At 44.8% G+C, this 18564-nt stretch overlaps 1 protein-coding gene across 1 annotated transcript in view; it reads left to right on the plus strand.

The window, feature by feature from the left end:
- Window positions 1–18434, plus strand: part of COG5 (component of oligomeric golgi complex 5) — a 181922-nt gene extending 163488 nt beyond the window's left edge. The window contains exons 19-22 of the mRNA XM_080392755.1: window positions 6495–6571; window positions 7074–7200; window positions 7765–7844; window positions 17735–18434. Coding sequence (XP_080248881.1) covers window positions 6495–6571; window positions 7074–7200; window positions 7765–7844; window positions 17735–17849 — 399 coding nt within the window. The 3' untranslated portion in view covers window positions 17850–18434. The remainder of the gene's footprint in view (window positions 1–6494; window positions 6572–7073; window positions 7201–7764; window positions 7845–17734) is intronic.
- The last annotated feature ends 130 nt before the right edge of the window (window positions 18435–18564 follow it).

Raw genomic sequence — 18564 nt, forward strand, 5'->3', positions numbered from 1 at the left:
CAGTAAGTCAAATAATCTTCCATGCATCAGATTTTGGGTACCTCACGTGTTTGTGCACATTACTTTCAGGGCACTCAGAGTTAGAGTTACAGCTGCCTCATACTCAGTGGAATAGCTTTGGCTGAGAGTCAGATCTGAAAATTTTTGCAGTGCTCAAAACAACAACTGTCTACACGGAAGGGGAAAAACTGAGGCTTCAAGTTCTCTGCGTTGAGAACCAGGTTCAGTGAGGTGCACAACAGCCAATTTTCTTGAGTAAGGCTCAGCTACTTATATAGTTAGGAATTACTGCTGTAATTCTGTTGAATTCTGTCTTATCTTCAGTGCCAGTATTGCATTTTTTTTTTTGTTGTGCATTACCGGTATTTCAGCAGTCAGACTAGGTGTGTGCTAGTGTGACAGCTGTAAACAGAGGTATGATAGGCTTGCATTATGCCTGAATATCATTAATATGATTTCATGAAGATCAGTGCTTACAGGAATGCGGTAGCATCTCTAAGCCCTAGAAAATGCCTGCAGTGCTGCAAGGTTATTATCCCATACTGTGCTGTTCCTTGGGACTCTTGTTGTTTGAAATATTTCCAGTCTACAGGCTGGATTCACCTCTTTTCTCACTCTCAGTTTTTATGCAGGCAATTGCACAAGATTTCTTTTCAGTTCACTCCTATAAATTCCTGGATCAAATTGTTTTCATTTGGTTTTGTATTTTTAAGGTGAACATAATTCAGTATTCATGTATGTAATACCAAATTTCACTTTTTAATTCAGTACTAGTCAGTCGGAAAAAAATGTTATCCTGGAGGCAAACAAGCCCCGATGTTTTTTCAATTTTATGTTTCTGGAGAGGAGCAGTTCTTCTCCAAAGGACATTTTAAGTTGCTTGGTATTCAGAGTTGTTACAGCACTTACACTTAGGCACATTTTGGGATTGGTGACTTGTAGTTCAGGCGTTCCTAAAACCCGGTGGAAGTGCTGGACAATGCAGCGAACACTGCACAAAATATAAGCACAATCCATTGAGAAGTTTTCTCAGAAGAAATGAGGCATCTACAGTAATATTTGGCATGGAAATTAGTCGTCTGCTACATAAAGTTTGTAAGCTGATACAGGAAGATAGCAGTTTGTTAATAGCAAATACAAATCATAAGTGCATTGAAATAAACTAGTCTAGAAATTGCAAAGACTGGGTAATCTTTATGCTTTGTGGCATGAAGGCATGACGTGATTTCCCATCTTTTCGTAGCACAGGTGTATGTTTGGAGTGACGTGTAAGGCAGGAGCCACTGTCTGTGCCAAGGACCCCATCTTATGTCATGACTGTTTTCAGCCTTGTTGAATGGACTATTTTTATTGGTGCTGTTTGAATTAGTATTGTTCTACATACACCTTCACGTATTTCTTATCAAGGTGTGATTTGTAGTTGGGGTTTTTGGCATTCTTCAGGGTTTTTTTGTGTGCAAACACTTTTGCTGGGGCATTGTTAACACTACCACCAACTCTTCAAGTCTTTTATCAAGAAATTATTTTTAGAATTTATTTATTTTTACATGTATTTATATTTATAATTTATTATTGATTTTTCCTAGAAAGATGTTTTTACTGTGGAAGTTGACAATGCTAAATTCTAGTGCAGAAGAACTGTTTCTATGCTGGTTAGTCTATGGTCAGAATCTGGTTTCCTGATTCAATATGTCGCATTAAAAAAGGAAGAATATTAGGTGTTTGGATTTTTAAACATGTAAACGGATTTGCTCGTTTTACGAAACATGATGATACAAGTGTGAAAGTGCTTTTTATCATTTTTCCTAAAAAACATCCTTTCAGTCATTTCGGAATTGCTGGATGGGGGAGAAATGAAATTCTGTATCCCTTCAAAGCCAGCTTCTTGCATATAATAGTTCAGAGCTCTTCTGCTCCCTTGCTTGTTAAAGCATTCGCTCCTGGTGAATGGCTAGAAAAAAGCATTTTGAGTTAACATTTAAAAACTTGGAATTCATCTTGGCCAGGAGGAAATGTAATTGCTAAAAATTTAATGTTAAGATTTTCCAGCTGAATAAACAGCTGTTTAGTAATGAGAGATCTTGAAAATACCACAATAGGCACTAAACAATAACTTCACCATGGGGTTTTTCAAAGCACTCTTCAATATATATGCATTATCTGTATCTAGACTATGTATTAACTTCACCCTTGGGTTGCTGAACATAATCCAATTAGAGAAGCTAGCCATGTGATGTATTTTTTACAATATGGCTAGCCAGTGAATAGTTCAACAGATAATTGACCACCTAGCCATGGGCTATGGCAGGGTCATAGGAGAAGAAAAGATTATATAGCCTTCTTGGGCTTAGAGAGCCAGAATTATTGAGGAGAAGCATATGCTGGGAAGGAGTCTGCCACTGTGTTCTGCAAAGCATAGCAAAATAACATGAATAAATAATGGAAAAGCAATAGGTTTTGAAAAAAGTTAGAAGAAACAAGGCAGAGTCATTAGGCCTGGTGTTCTAGCTGCCCCTTCTTTTTCGGCAGGCACGTGCACTTACTACTGCTTCTCCTGGATCCTGTGCTAAGGATTATCTCACTGTAGTCAACCAGCCCTCTGTGGTTGCAAATTACTGCTCAGACACTTGATTTGTCACTGAATTTAACCTGGATGTCTGAATTTTCAAATTTGCAGTTCTGGGAGAGAAATTTGGAAAAGAAACAAAAAAATACTACTTACCCTCTCATATGTAAAGTCCACCCATAGGACATGGCTGTCTGAAAAGCCTTGTGCATATGATGCAAATACTGGCTTGCAGACAGCCAAAAACTTCACCCGACCTGTAAAAGCTCACCAAAACGCTTCGGAAACTATAGATATATATTACAGCAAAAGCTGCTACGGGATAAACATGCTGCATGAATCAACAGCTGGTGCAGCTTCAGGTGATGACAGGTAGCAGCAAAACCAAGAAGTGATGTATGCCCAGTCCTCTGCCCAATTACAGCAGCTGCTTTAGCCGAAACGATTCCTCCCCGGCACTTGCTCCAGGGCCAACGGTGCCTGCTGGCACGATGCTCAGTGGAAACACACAGAACCCTGCACAGAGGGCCTGCAGAAAGGAATGTAACAGCAGAAGGATGCCGTGGCATCTCACTGCATCATTGGGCTCAGACAAATAGCTAAAATTCAAGTGAAGAAAACAATCTGGGTTATTATGCAAAGTACAGTGTACAGTTTTTATTGGAGAGACTGCGTTATAACACATAGCAGACTAGTGTTGTAAATTTTAAAAAAAAAAGTTTCTGTGGTTTATGTACATTTTTACCACATTAGTTTTCACTCATTCCCACTCTTCATGAGTCAATTTGAGATGGTATAGTATGCTGCAAAGCTTAAAAACAATTTTTTTCTTTGGCAACTAGTACCTCACGAATCAACCATCTGCTGCCATTAAATCTATCTAGTTCTAGCAATACTAATAATTTCCTACAGTGAATAAAGGTTGAGGATGAAGTAATAGAATTTTCCAAAGTAAATTTTATTCTTTAGTACTTAAGACTAAAAATGTTCATTTATGGGAACTGCCAAGTATGTTCAAGAGAAATCATTTAGATTTGTTTTAATAAGGAATTGGTTAAGCTGTAGAAAGTTTCACTTATGTCTCATTGCATCATACTATGTTTCAGGAGTGGAACAATCATTTGAAACTTATTAAGCAAAATTATATTTTGCTGTGCTGGGGTTTCTTTCCCCTCATGAGTACAGTTTCATCCGTGCATCTCTGTTTCCTCGAGTCAGACCGGCAGTTTGTAGCCTGTATCAAATTCTGTAAAGCACCTAAAAGAATCCCCTTCTCCTTGGTTCTTCACAGCCCACGGCTCCCACCAGAGCTGGGACACCAGCTCCTGCAGGGTATCACTTACTTCCAGCTGCCCCTAGCCAATACTGATGCCTGAAAAGAAGCTCTGGAGAAATCAGTCTTTCTCCCATTTGTTTTTCAGGGTCTGTAGGGTTCTTGCTATCATGCTGCAGCAAAGCCTGCTTGATTAGCTCAGCTCTTTGGCTACTTGTTCCTGATCCGGTGCAACAGACCAGCCTCCTGGCTCCCGTACACGCTCAGACGTGCCCTGGGGGATCGGGGGGAGCAGCATGCTGAGCTTGCTGTAAGCTTCATCGCGGTTTGGGGTTGGAGCACCTCACTGCAGAAATCCCCAGGGAGAGCCTGCCTGTCCTGGGAGCGTACGCTCAGCCTCGCTCCCTGGTGCCAGCAGGTCCAGCCCGCAGCACTGCAGCCGACGGCTCCTCCTCAGGCGTGGGGACGATGGCTTCCCGTCCGCGTGCCTTCCGCGCTGTCTGGTGGGTAGCCTGCTTGCCCAGGAACGGCAAAGCTGGCTTGTACGTGCTCTTCAGCCCGAGAAACAGGCACCTCTCGTGCCTGCGTGTGGAGGAGGTGACCTAGCCCTCAGGCTGCGAGGGTTACAGAGAGATGGGGCAGGGATCCCACCCAGCTGTAGAGCAGCAGCCAATTCATAGCCTGGAGTAGAAGATTTGGGGGCCAGAAGGGCGGCAGGCAGGAGGGAGCCAGGCTGCAACCCGGGGCTGGAGCATTCGTCTGAAAGCAGAAGACAAAGATCCTTATTTCTGCTTCCTGGATTCTTGTTCACTTTTTGCTCCTGTGAATTTCTGCTTAATGTAAAATGCAGATTTCAAGTGGCCTGGAAGTGCTGGATGTGGGGCATGTATTCCAGGGTTCGTGGGCTCGGGGAGCAGCTTTGCACTGCGTAGGCTAGCTCCGTGGGGCTTGCCCCATCTCCTTCCAGAGGTGCCCTCCTCTCCTGGTCTGTAGAGGAAGCGTGAGTGCCTGGGTTTGGCCCTCTGGCTTTCCCAGCTTTGTCTGCGTGTCGTGTAGGAGGGTAGTCCCACAGCGTGACCCACCTGACCTATTCTAGATGGCTCCTGTGGGGAAAGATGCATCACACCCCAGGAGTGGCTGTTTACTGAGTAAGGAGAGAACCTGCAAATGCTGAGAAGTAGGTGAGATGACTCCCATCCTGCCGCCTGCTTTTTAAGATGGGTGCCTGAAGTATATGGCCTTCATTTGCATTAATTGCTAATTTAATTTCTTCTGGGTTTAGATGAGCTACGGCATCGCAGCTCACCACACCATCTTTCTTGTTTGTGCTGGAACCCCAGCATAGTCAGGTTCTCTCTCGGTGAAGCTGGTGGCCCGGCAGCCAGCTCTGTCTGAGAAAATTCTACAGCTGCAAAGAATAATAGTATTAAAGACTTGACTGTAAAGAGTGTCTTATCACAAACACTTTGGAACTCATTCAGCAACGTTACTTAAATGGGAATCGCATTGGATGGTGGTTTTGATCACGTTACTTATTTTAGCTGTAGTTCTTTGAAACTTAGCTTAATTGTGCTTTATGTGAAAATCAAAGTCTGAACAGTCTTTCAAGTTGGGGATTTAAAAAAGTGTATGTGGAGAACAAAACTTGCGTGTCTCTGTTGACTGACATCTCAGGAACGCGAAAAGTAAAGACTTAATCCAAATCTGGCTAAAATGACTTTACCCATGAGGTATTTTGAGTGGTGGTATTTGTGTTAGTGTGCATACTGACTGAAAGTTTGCCATGTAAGGTTCATGTTCAGTCTGGGATCTGGAGGCAAAATTATTCTTTCTCACTTCTGTGTCCTCACTGTTAATGAAGAGCCGGTGACAAAATTTAGTCTCACATGAATGATGCAAAAACCCAAGCAGAAGCTGGCTCTTGTTCGAAAAGGCAGGTGAACTCCAGTGCTTAAAAAACAGATAGTGTTAAAAACAAACAATTGTTAAAAGACAGCTGCTCTAAGTCAGAGACCAAACAGCATGAAAATAAGTGTGAAAATAATGCTCTTACTGATGCCTGTGATTCCATGTGACCCTGTGACAATAGGTCCCAGCTGCCTTCTATCCAATCTGTGTAGGTTTTGTGCCCCAGAATTTGGGGCCAAGTGTTCAAGAAGGAATCACTTGAACCTTGTCCTTCACTAAAGGAAAGGATGCCCAGCTGAAATGTGTATGTATTTTTACTGCTTTAGGAGTGGCTTATGGAGTCTGGCCTAGATTTTCTTTCTTCCCAGGCTGCAGTCAGATTTTTGGGATATTGACATAAGTGTTTCATCAGAAAACTCATCACCAACAAAATAAACCTACTGCGAGAAATAAAGCTTCAGTCACAGAAAGCTCACAAGACCCCATCTGTTCTTAACCAGAGACTGCCACTGTGGTTGGGATGCCATGGGATGCGACATGGGATGTTGCCAAGAACAGGGAAAAAGTCTTGGCTCGGGCAGTGCGGTATGACGGGAAAGGATAGCTTCTTGTCTCAAACTCAGCCGCCAGCGAGAAGTCGGTGACTTGGTCTGCAAGTCTGGATTATTGCTTAAAGGCAGGCTACTTCAATACCAAGTTTTATATTTTTGGAAAATGTATTTCACATTAAAATGTTTGGTTTTATAGATGGAGTTAGCAGTAGCACCGCTGTGTCGGCGAGTCTCTGACCTAGGAAAATGTTACAGGCAGCTGAGGTCGTTCAGGTGAGTTGCAGTCACAGGAACTTGCAGTTGGCAGTCTGACCCAACGGTACTGCAGAACTGTTTTTTACCTCGTGTTACTTCTGATTGAACTGAGAGCTTTTTTGGCAACACCCACCTGCAAATTAGAAATAGATTAAAGTTCTTTTAAATTTTATGCAGAGAATAACTATGATTTAAAAAAATCTTTGTCATGCAAATGTTGGCCAAATTGTACTTTTTTTGTGTTGCTTTCAGTGCAACTGCTGTGTGACAGTGAGTTCTATAGTTACCTTAAGTGTTTTCACTGAAATATAAAATGTAGAGTCCTGTGTTGTTTAATTACCTTAGGCAATTTTTATAATTTTTTACAAACTGAACCTGTGTTGAAAACATAAGATGCAGACTAATGGAAGAAAATGAGGTGATTCTATCCTAACGCAATATTGCCACCTTATAGCCGTTTTTCTAATGCATAAGATAAGATTTTTCTTTCTTTCACAAGTATATTGTTACCTTTTTCCAGACCACTGCTGTTCCAGACCAGTGAGCATATTGCCAGTAGCCCAGCTCTGGGAGAGGTTATTCCATTCAGCATTATTCTTCAGTTCTTATTTACAAGAGCACCACCAGAGTTAAAATCACCCTTCCAGGTAAGAAGATCAACCTGTCTTTCCTTTTGAAACATCCTAAGGAAGGAGGAATTAAAATTGTAGTTTGCCCTAGTTATTTTAGTTTAAAAATATTCAAGCCCATACTTTATGTGATTTGATGGCGTTTGTTTTTGTTGTGGTAAAGGTGTTACAGTCACTGAATTCATATTTTGATTAATTAACAGTAGGAAGAGAATAAGCTGATTTTAAAATAGACTCTCAATTCTTTAACATTCCGTCAGCTCATAGAAGAAATTGCAGGTCTTATCCCAGACTGCAAATAGCCTGGATCCTGCTTACGTAAGATGCAGGAAATCTAGATTCAAACCCCCGTCAGAACTGGGCAAACAGCTGATGCAGGAGGTCGTCTTGGAGCTTCCAAATAATGTTTTGGACTGTTTCTGTTAATTGACTCCACCTCCTTAACTCATTCTGCATCACTGTAGTATTAAGAGAGTCTCATGTGGCCTTCATTTATGTCATCTTTGATTCTGAAATTGGTGTGTGTTGTTTCTTTTTCACGTTTATGTGTAACTGGTGCTTGTTTGTGTTTCTCTGCATCAGAGAGCTGAGTGGTCCATTGCCCGCTACTCCCAGTGGCTTGATGATCATCCATCTGAAAAAGACAGGCTTGCTCTCATACGGTAAATGCTTTTTTCTTCTCTACATTCATGATAATGGAGCAGTAACTTAGTCCTGCACACCAGGACAAGTCTCGAAAGGTAAAAAAATGTGCTATATGAGGTGTATCATAAATACCATTACCCTTTCTCCGCTCATGGGATAAGTTGCGGAATGGCAGAATAGGTAAACTGAACGCTCCCCTTTACCCTCTGTGCCCAAACCCTCCAATGCCTTTGGAAGGAGCACATAATCCTCTTGCAAAAGAAAGAAATGATGCACAGTGATGACTTAAATTAATACTGTGTTTTAGCAAAACTGCCTCTCTCAACTGTCAGAAAGTCAAGGCTGTAGCCGTCCTGTCTTCTGTATCAGGAAAGAGAAGCTTTGGAAGCTTAAGCAATGAAAATGTAGGTAGGAATTTAAAAATGGAAGACCCTTGTTACAGTCCTGTGATGTTAATTCTTCAGGAAATCAGCCTAAGATCTTTAGGAAGTGATAATTATGTCTGATTTTTAACATATTCCTAGGGTAGATGACTACAGCTAAATGCTATTTTGCATCTTGAAATGTTAGGAAAAGTTACGAAGAGACTTGTTTCATAAAACAAGCAGATATTTGAAGTATGTTAGAGACAACAGATGTGTTGTATGAACACGAGAGAGCCAGCCTGAGGACGCTCAGGATTCAAGGCTCAGGTGATCGTTTGGCTCGTAATGCCCTAGTTTTCCAGACTTCTCAGTGTCCTGTCCTGAGCTCAGTGTCACCCACTCCACTGGCACGGGAAAGGTTGTCACGCTTAGCTGCGCGAGGCTTGATCTGGCCTGCGAGCCAACTCTGTCCTTGAACTTCTGCGCATGAATGTTGCCAGCTTTTTGTGAAATCATAGAAGCTGACTTTTAAGTTCCAGCCAGCAGTGATTGTGCTTGAGAAAACGCACCGTTATCTGTCCACACTTTTAAAGCAGCCAGAAGTGTCTGCAGTAGATATTTACAGTTCTTGACGCTGATAGCACCATACAGTCCGGTGTAGTGCTTGGGCCAATTAAGGAAATACCAGTTGATCACCAGTACATGTTAGTAGGATTTATTTCCAGAATACTAAACCACAAACTGTGTCTCTTCAGATGTGTATTAAAAGAGTATTTTTTGAAAATCATACATGTTGTTAGTCTAGTTTGGCTACAAAACTAGGTTTTCTTGATTCTCAAGGCATGACATCTTGAATTACAGGGGAATGGATAATTGGTGTAGGGCTAATACAGCTGTATATGTAACTTAGTTATGAGTATTTTGATTGTCATTTCTGTCCTGATAGTACTGGCAAAACTGACAGTGTTGAATTTCAGAGATGCAGGGAAAGCCAAGAATGCAAACTGTTTGAGAACTGATGGGATTTTATTCTCTTCAGTCCTTTTTCACAAATTTGAAAATGCCATCCTTAAACTACAGCACATTTTTGGTTTTTTTCTTGCAATTAAATTTCATCCAGACTGATTCAGTTAATGAGCTTGCTGCTGGTCATGTTCAGACACCGATAAATTGCTCTGACCACAGAGGTATTAAGGGACAAGCCTTGGGACAAGGCTTTTAGGCAGAGTGAGTGTCATCCTTTAGACCGTGGTGGTAGTGTAGCTGGAATACTTCAAGCTTTTCATTTCAATCCTTTCACTGAATCCTTTATTCATTTTGCATGAGATACCATTAGTAAAATATTTTAACTTTTTAATCTCAAGAATGTGCTGCTGCAAGGTTACCACTTGAGCATTTCACAGTGAGACTGTGGTCCTTTTGCTTTTGCACTGTGGAGTGCTTGGACTTGCTCAGACACGCGTGCTCCCAGGGCACGGAGAGGGCGGCTTTGAAGATCTGCCCTCCCCAAAGGCCTCTGTTGGCGCTCCAGCTGGCGCTCCAGCGGATCTTCCCTACTCCCGGTACCGGAGCAAGGCTTGACTGCCTCTCCATCCAGCCCCGGGCCCGCCGCTTGCAGGCATCACTCATGCAGCTGGGCATGAATGAACTACGCTGGATTTGCCAAGCAGACTCTTCCCTCGGGGTGGTTTGTTGTCAGCTCGTGTGGCACCGCATGTCTGGGAGCGAAGGGTGGGCTCTAGCTGAGCAGTGCTTGAACGCAGTGAGTGAGGGGGATGGTGCTCCTTTGCCGGCACTCGTAACCTCTATGGGCATTGCTGTACGCATTCACCTTTTTATCATCTTCTCTCATGCCTGTCAGTCATAGATAACCTAAATAGGCCAGTTATCCATACATGAGGCAGGCAAGCAATTGTCAGTCACTAGTATGACCGTGTTTCACTCATATTTTCTTTAATACTCAATCGGAAGATTTCTGAGCATCCTCTTCATGCGTCTTATATGAACCCAAGTTGAACTACAGGCGTCTTGCTCATTTGTCTTTTGTCAGTCACCCTCTTCCAGCTTTTTCCGCCTGTAATTGTTCAGCTGTGCTAATTGAACCTCAGGTATTTTGAGCCTTCAGATCTCTGCATTGGCCTCCATCAAGAAATTATCTTTACATTTGCTGCAACCTTGCATATGGTAATTTTCTGCAACTTCCCTTTGTAACGACTGTGCCATTACTCTAGGGACCTGCTGCTTAGATATTAATTTACTTGTGTTATCAGAATCCTTACAGCTTCATATTAAAGCTAATTGGAGTGCTGCTTCTTCTCTGCAGATCTTAAATGCTTCATGTACAATGTGGTGTTAATGTTATGAATTAGTAGCTTGTATTCAGCGTGAGGGGTGGGATTTACCTGGCCGGAGGTGCATTAGCTAGGCTCCCTTTATAGTCAGCAGAGAGAAACAGGCGCTGCTGGGGCTGATTCGTCTCATCCTGAAGTAGGTGCCTAAAATAGGTCAGTTGCATTGTGTCCTGAAAGCTCCATTTTCTCTGCTCAGTGAAGGGAGCGTGGGCTGGGACACAGGAGCTCTCTCCGGCAGACAGCTGCCCTGCAGGCATTTAAAGTTAGGTGAGATGACCCCGCTGCAGGCATCCTCCCTGAGCCGAGTGAGCGGGATGCTGTTGAAAGGAGCTCCTCTCTAACTGGCCAGGGCGCTTTTTGTCTTTTTCAATTAAGTTTGAAGGCTCAACCTCTCTTCCGTAAAAGAAGCCCTGTGAGACGTGGCAGGATCTGAGCCAGCCCGAAGGACGGTTCATCCTCTCAAGGGCCAGATTCTTACCTTTCCCATTAGAGTGGGTGTAAACTCTCCTTATTCAAGCTCACCCTTGCTGGAGCAGGGTTGAAAGCCAGGCGCAGTGAAGGGTTCATTTTCATAACGAGCTGATGTGCTGAGCCAGAGAGCGGCTCCGACCGCTAACCTGCCAGGGGGCAGGGACAAACGCCAGCTTGGGGACCACCGCAAAAGCCCCATCTGTGCATTAGGTTCAGTCTCGCTAGGCGCAGCGGCGTGACAGCTTTGCTGCAGGCAGCATTGCCGTGCTCGGTCCAGGCAAGAGGCAGCCCGGCGGCGCGGCTGGAGGGCTGCCCTGCGCTGGCCCGGCGCCTCCCAGCACTCCCAGCCAGCACCAGGCCGTTCATAAAAGCCCGCGGCGTCGGTGATGCTTGCCTGTCAGTGCACGGCTCCTGTGATGTCTTTATTATGCAATCTGCAACGAGCTGGAGATGTCTCTCGCTAACGGGTTGTCCTATGGGTGATGCCGTTGGAGGTTCTACCGTTGGGGTGCACCCTGACTTTTCTAGCAGTCAGTTCCATGGGTCTGGTGTCAGACAGGTCTGCTCTTACGCAGCGTCGTTGTCTCTTTTCCTCTTTGCCCTGAAGTTTGCAAGGCAAACAGACTTTTAACAAAGTACTCGAGAAAAGCCCGGCCCTGCTGGTGGATCAGGACCTGGGTGCACAGGGTGCTACCCTGCTGCTGAACAGAACGACAGGCCCTGCCTCTTCTGAAGTTTACAATTCTTGTAAATTCTTGTAAATCTGGTTCCGTTTGACCAAGGCAGAGCCCAGGAGGGTAGCTGCTAGTTTTCACAATTCTATATAAAATTAACTAATTAATTAGAGTAATTCTAAATGATATGCGTTAAGATCTCTTTAAGAACGACAACCCAAATCATAGACTCTTCTTTTTTTTTCTTTCAACTGTAGATATAAATCTTCATGGGTTGAAATAACATTTTAAAAAAGAACTATCTGGGTCTTATATAATCAGCTTGTCCTGATTTCCAAGAAAGCTCATGTTTTTTGCTCAAGCAAGTGAAGTAATTTAATAAGTGCTTTAAAATCCTTTTCCTTATGTGGGAGGGCATCTTAAACCTAGATATTTTTTTCCCCTTACTTCTTATGGCATTTTTAATGAAGCATTAATATATGCAGAACATCCCACCAACCCTCTTTCCATAGCTCTCTTTTACAAACAATATTTGTAATGTATACATAGCTTGTCTTTTAAAATAGAAACAGATTGCTGAACAGGTTTTATGTCCTTTATTAGACTGGAAGATGCTGAATTTAGGGCATTATTTAGTCTAATCCCTTCAAGAGTATGTTTTGTATATTACATAAACAGGGTTTCTTCCATCTTATTAAACATCGGTAATATAACTATAAATTACATCTTTTTATATGACAACAGCTGTGATCTCTTCTGTGCTGGAGACTTGATGATACTGCTTTCACCCATGATGCCATTTATTTTTCCATTACTACTTATGTACTAGTGTTTTTACAGTGTCCTCTACAGGAGCAAGCCTACTTTTTTTTAAGACGAGATTTTAATAGTGAACCGGTGCATCTGAACTGAATATCTGTACTGCCAGCATAGTTTACAAAGGCTTGTTTGAGCTAGGACTGGTAAAGTTCACAAAATGTTATCATAAAATCTGCATTTAAATTGTTAACAAAGCTACTAAGCTCATTTGTCTCCCAAAGTAAAGTACACTCACGTAGCATCTCAGCAGCTTCAGTGAAGCAGATTGTCACAAGCTGCCCGGCTCAGGCAGCCTGAGCTGGAAGTGGCTTCACGCAGCAGCAACCACCTTGCTCTGCCATAAGCAGCTTCCTGCACCGTCCGTGTTTCTGGATGTCACAGTCACGAAATCCCACCCTTAAGACTTAGTAATTGTCTTCAAAGAAACAAAATTCCTGTCCAAAATGTACTTCTGAAATCAATCACATCTATTTTTGTGACTGTTGATGCTTTTGGTTCCCCTCCCAGCCCGTGCCTCCCTTGCTCTCTGAAGCAACCTCCCCGTTATTCTCTGCACTTCAGCCATCCTTTCTCCCTGGTTCATGATTTCTGCCATTTCGTTACCTTCCATCACCAGGAACGCTGTTCCCAAACAGGCTTTCCGGCCTGTCGCCATCGTGTCATTACCACAGGCAGCAATGCAGAAGAGAGTTTGCTGAGCTGATCAGAGCTTGACCACGATGATGAGCCGTTCCATGGTCACCACGCAGGGTATGGAGCTCCTGGTGGCTGTGGCTGCCTCTTGGCTGCCAGCCTTTAGCAGCTGCAGCAGCTTTTCATCCTGTCAGTCAGCGTGAGGCCCCTGGGGCAGCTTTATTACAGCCGCCCAGGTGGGAAGCAGACTGCTGCTCCGCCTCGACGGCTACGTGCAGCGGGCAGCTCTCCGGGCCGGTTCTGCTCCAGAGGTGCCCGTGTCCTCTGTTTGATGGTAGATGTTTCTCTATGACTTGTTCATTCTCTTGGCACTGCGGTTCCTGTCGGTGTTTCCCCCAGGATTACAGTGAAATCCCCACCAACGGGAGATGTGACATTTGTAAAACAACCTTCACGAGCTAAAGGCTGACAAGTCAAGTGAGCCTAACATAAATGTTAAGGTTGATGAGAAGCTGGTGCTCACCCTGCCTTTGTCATTAGCCAAACTCTTACTGTCTGAGAAGAACCAAGCTTTTGTTTTAGCATTTCAGGTAAAATTAATGATTATTAATTGCATTTTAACGTTCAACTTTAGAGCATTTAAACAGTTGTTTTGGAGATGGAAGCATGGGACGTGGGAAAATAGTGAATGCGTTTAGAGTACTGAGAAAGATGTTATTTGCGTTGTTAAATATAAAGCTGTACAAGGTCTGTTTTAGAAAAATGCCTAAGAATTCACCTTACAGTATTGATGGAGTGGTAATTATTGGTTGTCTTTTGAGCAGAAAAGAGAGTTACATTGCTCCTGGGTTGGTCATATTGATGAATTTGGACTCTGTCTCTTTGAAACAACCCAAGCAAAGCCATGGTAAAAGAGCGAGCACAGGTGAAGAGAGCTGACCAAGATCAGCTTCTGTTGGCTGTAGGTCTCTGCTGGGAAGGAGGAGGGTCTGGGCAGTTCTAAGGCTGCCAAACAATTTGCCGAGTTCCTTTTAGCTGCTCTTTGAGTCGTAAGAGGACAGTGGCTGCCACTGATGGAGTTGGTTTTGCCAGCTAAATCAGATTCTTTTGAGGCAGGAGAGAAAGAAAAAAGATAAAAGCTGCTGGAAGGTGTGACAGCAGGGCTCTTTAATACTGCGTGGGGCACTTAGTGTGGCCTAAATCTCATTCCCTCTTGTCTGATCCGCTGGGAATAACTGTCTGGCTATGGATTATTGAGGGCCAATTGAGTGGTTTTGGATGCTGCTTTTAAGGTAAAGCTTCTCCCTTTCATCTGAAGGGATCTGGTTATCTCTGTCATCTTTTTCAAGGGCTTTATCTCCTTGCTTTGAAAAAGTCAGAAAGGGATGGCAGTGTTACCATCCGGACAATGATGCCAACCCACAACTTCATCAAGAGGTGTCAGAGCTTTCTAAGTTAAGCAGGTCAATATGTTTCTTTTTTCTATTTTCAGTTTTTGATGACTTCTAAAAACTAATTGGGCCCAACAAACTTTGGGGAGGGTATAGAGGACAAGACAGGGACACCGGTGAGTGGAAGGGAAGAGATTCAGCAAGATGAATGACAGTTACAATAAGAAAACTGTCCCAGGAGTTTCTCTTCTTTTAATAGAAGATTCTTTGTAGAAAAAATTCTTTGTAGAAGGTAATGAACGTCTTACATGTTCAACAGCTAGTGCTGACCAGAGCACTTGAGTGCTGACCTGAGTGGAAATGTGAGATACGGGACTTCTGAGGCATCTTCCCTCACCATGATGGGATCCTTGACCCTTCCCTGCCTGCATCTCCCACCTGCTGCTCGCTCTGCTTCTCCCCTGTTTGCCCCTCAGCCATGAGAGGTCAGTTTATCCAAAAAGCGCAGTTACTGCTGCCCCTCTCCCCCAGTCTCACTTCTTCTTTTTAAACCTTGGGATTTAAAACTCACCTGCAAATGTGCCTGATCTCTGCAGTCCGTCGTGTTGATGGCCGGCAGTGAGGCGAGTCGCACGAAGCACTTTGTGGCTGCAGCAAGCCATTTTCCAGTTGTTACTTCTTTCCCTGTAGGCCCCGTGCTGCCCTCCGGAGACCCTGGGAAGAACAGGCAGAAGGTTTTCGGGGAGCTGACCCGGTGCAAAGTCAGCTTCATTATGGCCAGATGAGAGAAATCTTCTTTCCCTGCCTCTCTGGCGGTAACAGGGGATAGCTTTTCTCTTGGTGTTTGTTGATGTGCAAAAAATGCAAAGCGGCTCTTCAGAGTGTGTTGGCACCTGGTGGGGGTCCCTGGGCAGTAACTCGCTATTCAGGTACAAAAACTGAAGAGCTCTCAAGGGCACCCGGGACTGTTTGTGCTCAGTCACTGTGTTCTTCTGAAGCCTCTCAACGCACCGATCGTCCGGCCCATCCTCCTTTTGCATCCCCCCAGTCTCAGGCAGCGCGCCCTGGGCTTCAGCAAAGAGGGAACGCCAAGTCCAGCTGCCCTGCCCAGGGGTGGCAGGAGCTGTGCCGGGGTGGGGTGGGGGGGGCAGCACCTCGTGCCTGCGCTGTGCCGTCCTCATCCTGTGCTCAGAAGAGCTGCCTTGGGTCGGTCCCTTGGTTGCCCAGGTGGTCGCTTCTCTCACACGGCCAAACTCCGTTAGCGACGCGTGTGCGCACGTGCTGTTTGTGGACCCCCAGCTCCTCCGCTTGCCCCCCGGCTGTGTGGCTTCGGGGGGGGGGTGAGGGGCGCTGGCAGAGCGGCTGCAGCCACTGTCACTGGCTTCTTGGAACCCAGAGCTGACTCCTCTCTCCAGCAAACCGAAGGCTCTTGGCCTCAGGACCAGCTCCCACTTGTTAATACACGAACTTTGAGGGCGAGTCCCAGCAACGCTCCAGTATGGGGGGGTCTAGTTTCCGTTTGGGAAGTTCAGAGCCCCTTGCTGGTTTACTTGCAGGCAGCAAAGTGTATTGCAGCCCCACTTCTTCCTGCCCGCGCTTCTGCTCTGCCAGGTTTGGTGGCTCAGCTGCAGCTTCCCCGTGTTGCAGCATCACAGGGGGACCTTGGCCTCCTCCCTCATCACCCCGGCTCCAGGAGGAGACTGCGCGTGTGAAACACGGGCTGAGCCCCGCTGTTGCGTTTTCCTTAAGCCTAATTAACCGCCTTACTGCTCATCAGGCACGCGGGGGGTCGCGGTGCTGCCTTAGGGCCCCTGAACTCGATGCTGGGCCACAGTATTTCACCGCGAACGCGTCTGTTGGAACCAGCCGTGAACGCAAACGCAGCCCCACCCCCCGGCAGCTCACGGGTAGTTACAGGCACTGCCCTGCAGCTGCTGTTACCGTCTCCCTCAGCCCTGTGCTCCCCCCGCACGGGTAACGTTCCTGCCACGCCACCGGAGCCCTCCCCGGCAGCGCAGCCGTGCCGGCGTGCCCTGTGCTGCCGGAAAGGCAGGCGGGAGCCGGGAGCCGAACGCCGGCCCGCAGCCCCGCACGGGGACCCGCAGGGAGCTCTGCTGCGCGGGGGGTGGCAGCAGGGCCCCGTCCTGGTACAGGCAGGAGGGGCCACAGTGCCAGCCTGTACTGGTGCTGCCACAGCCACCAGCCAGAAGAGGAACAGCCGTGTATGGGGAGCTTAGTCCCCGCTTGAAATGGGGTGCTGTTTGCGTGCACGTTTCCTTAAATGTCGGAGTTTTGCTGCAAATAGCACTAACGTAACATGATTATAAACAAGTTTTAGGAGGAAACCCCCAAGATCATTGTATCTATTAAATGAAGAACCAGGAGAGAGGAAATGGAGAGGAAAATCAGATCACAAGGTGTATTTAAAACTACGGCAAAACCAACCTGGGCTAGTTAATGAACTACTAAGCCAGAATCTGAACAGATCAGTGTTTACAAAGTCTTTGCTTTACAGATACGCTGGCACTCAGTACCATTTACTACACTGGCTGGATGAAAGGTGGCCCTCTGTTGTACAGCAACTTAAATTACGTTAAATTACACCATCACCATTTCCCACTTTAGCTTTGAAATGCCTGTATTTGTGCAGCTTACACAAGACTTACTTCTGTGTGCAACATCCTACAAGAAAAACACCGCAAAGATGCCGAAGCACACACGTACACTGTGAGTTAGCGCAGCGTTTCCCCAAGGACAGCGGTTCAAAAGACTTAGCCAGGAAATCACCTCAGGGCATCTCAGTTGTTCACCAGTGCCCCAGTTTTCATTCTGCAAGTTGTACTTAGCGTCTGCAGCAGCTGGAGTCTATTCTTTCCATTTCTAAAGGTTACCAGTACAGCAATGTGCCCGACTCTGTGCGTCAGAGCTGTCATTTCAAGCCATCTGCAACATGCTGCTGCTGCTTATTTAAATGTTAACTTTTCCGCTCCCCAAAACATGCAAGAAATGAAAATCATGAAACAATTACGTAGAGCTTTGTAAAGACTTTTCTGCCCACCTCCTTCCACAAAGACACGCAAGAGCATCCGAGGAAAATTCTGTAGTGGGGAACAAAGTCAGTTGATTTCAGGTGCAGATCCTGCACTTGCAGTGCTTGTACACTCTTTAATTGCTTTAGCTACTTTATTTTTTTTTTTCCTTAGCGGTGCACTGGAAGCTTACGTTCAGTCAGTAAGAACAAGAGAAGGAAAGGAGTTTGCAACAGTCTATCCCATAATGGTTCAGCTGCTGCAGAAAGCAATGTCAACCCTTCAGTGAACATACCTGGACAACTCTCTCAAACAGGGAATGGACAGCACCACACTCACGGGTCTTTGGTACCACATAAATACTTCGGGTTCATGCAAGTTACTCCCAAATACGTAAGCTTTACAATTAATGTGTTTACTTACTTCACTGGCGAAACCTCCATCTTCTTGCTTTACGTTCGCATTGTAGGAACTTATTCATACACAAATAAGGAAATTGTATAATTTTTATGTGCTCTAAGTCTGTATCTAATAAAATCGAATCACTTCAGCATTCCTTTTGAATTTAGAAAGGTATAAAATTAGAACGTACTCAAATATTACAGTATAATTGCTGAATATCTCAAATAAGGAAGTAGCTCTTTTCCTATAGTTTTAAACAGTTGGATACATTTTAGGCTTTTTGAGAAGACTATTCTAGCATTTCAAAAGTACTGTCAGTTCCCATCTAAAAATCACTGATTTTAACACAAGGAAAAATATTTATAAGTAATGTAAATGATTCTCTATTGCGCTTCTGTTTGCTTTGGAATAACTTATATTGATTTCAGCTCTTCTTTTGTTTAAACTGTAATAAAGAACATCGACTATCCAATCCTATCAGCATTTGAAATTCTTCAGCAACTTCCTAACTGCAAAGCATCAATACATACCTCAAATGGGTTGACACGAAGACTTCCGTGCGGAATGTGCTCCTCTCTGCAGGGCTGGCCTAATGATTAGTC

Source organism: Falco punctatus (assembly GCF_963210335.1).
Source record: "Falco punctatus genome assembly, chromosome: 6".
Lineage (NCBI taxonomy): Eukaryota > Metazoa > Chordata > Aves > Falconiformes > Falconidae > Falco > Falco punctatus.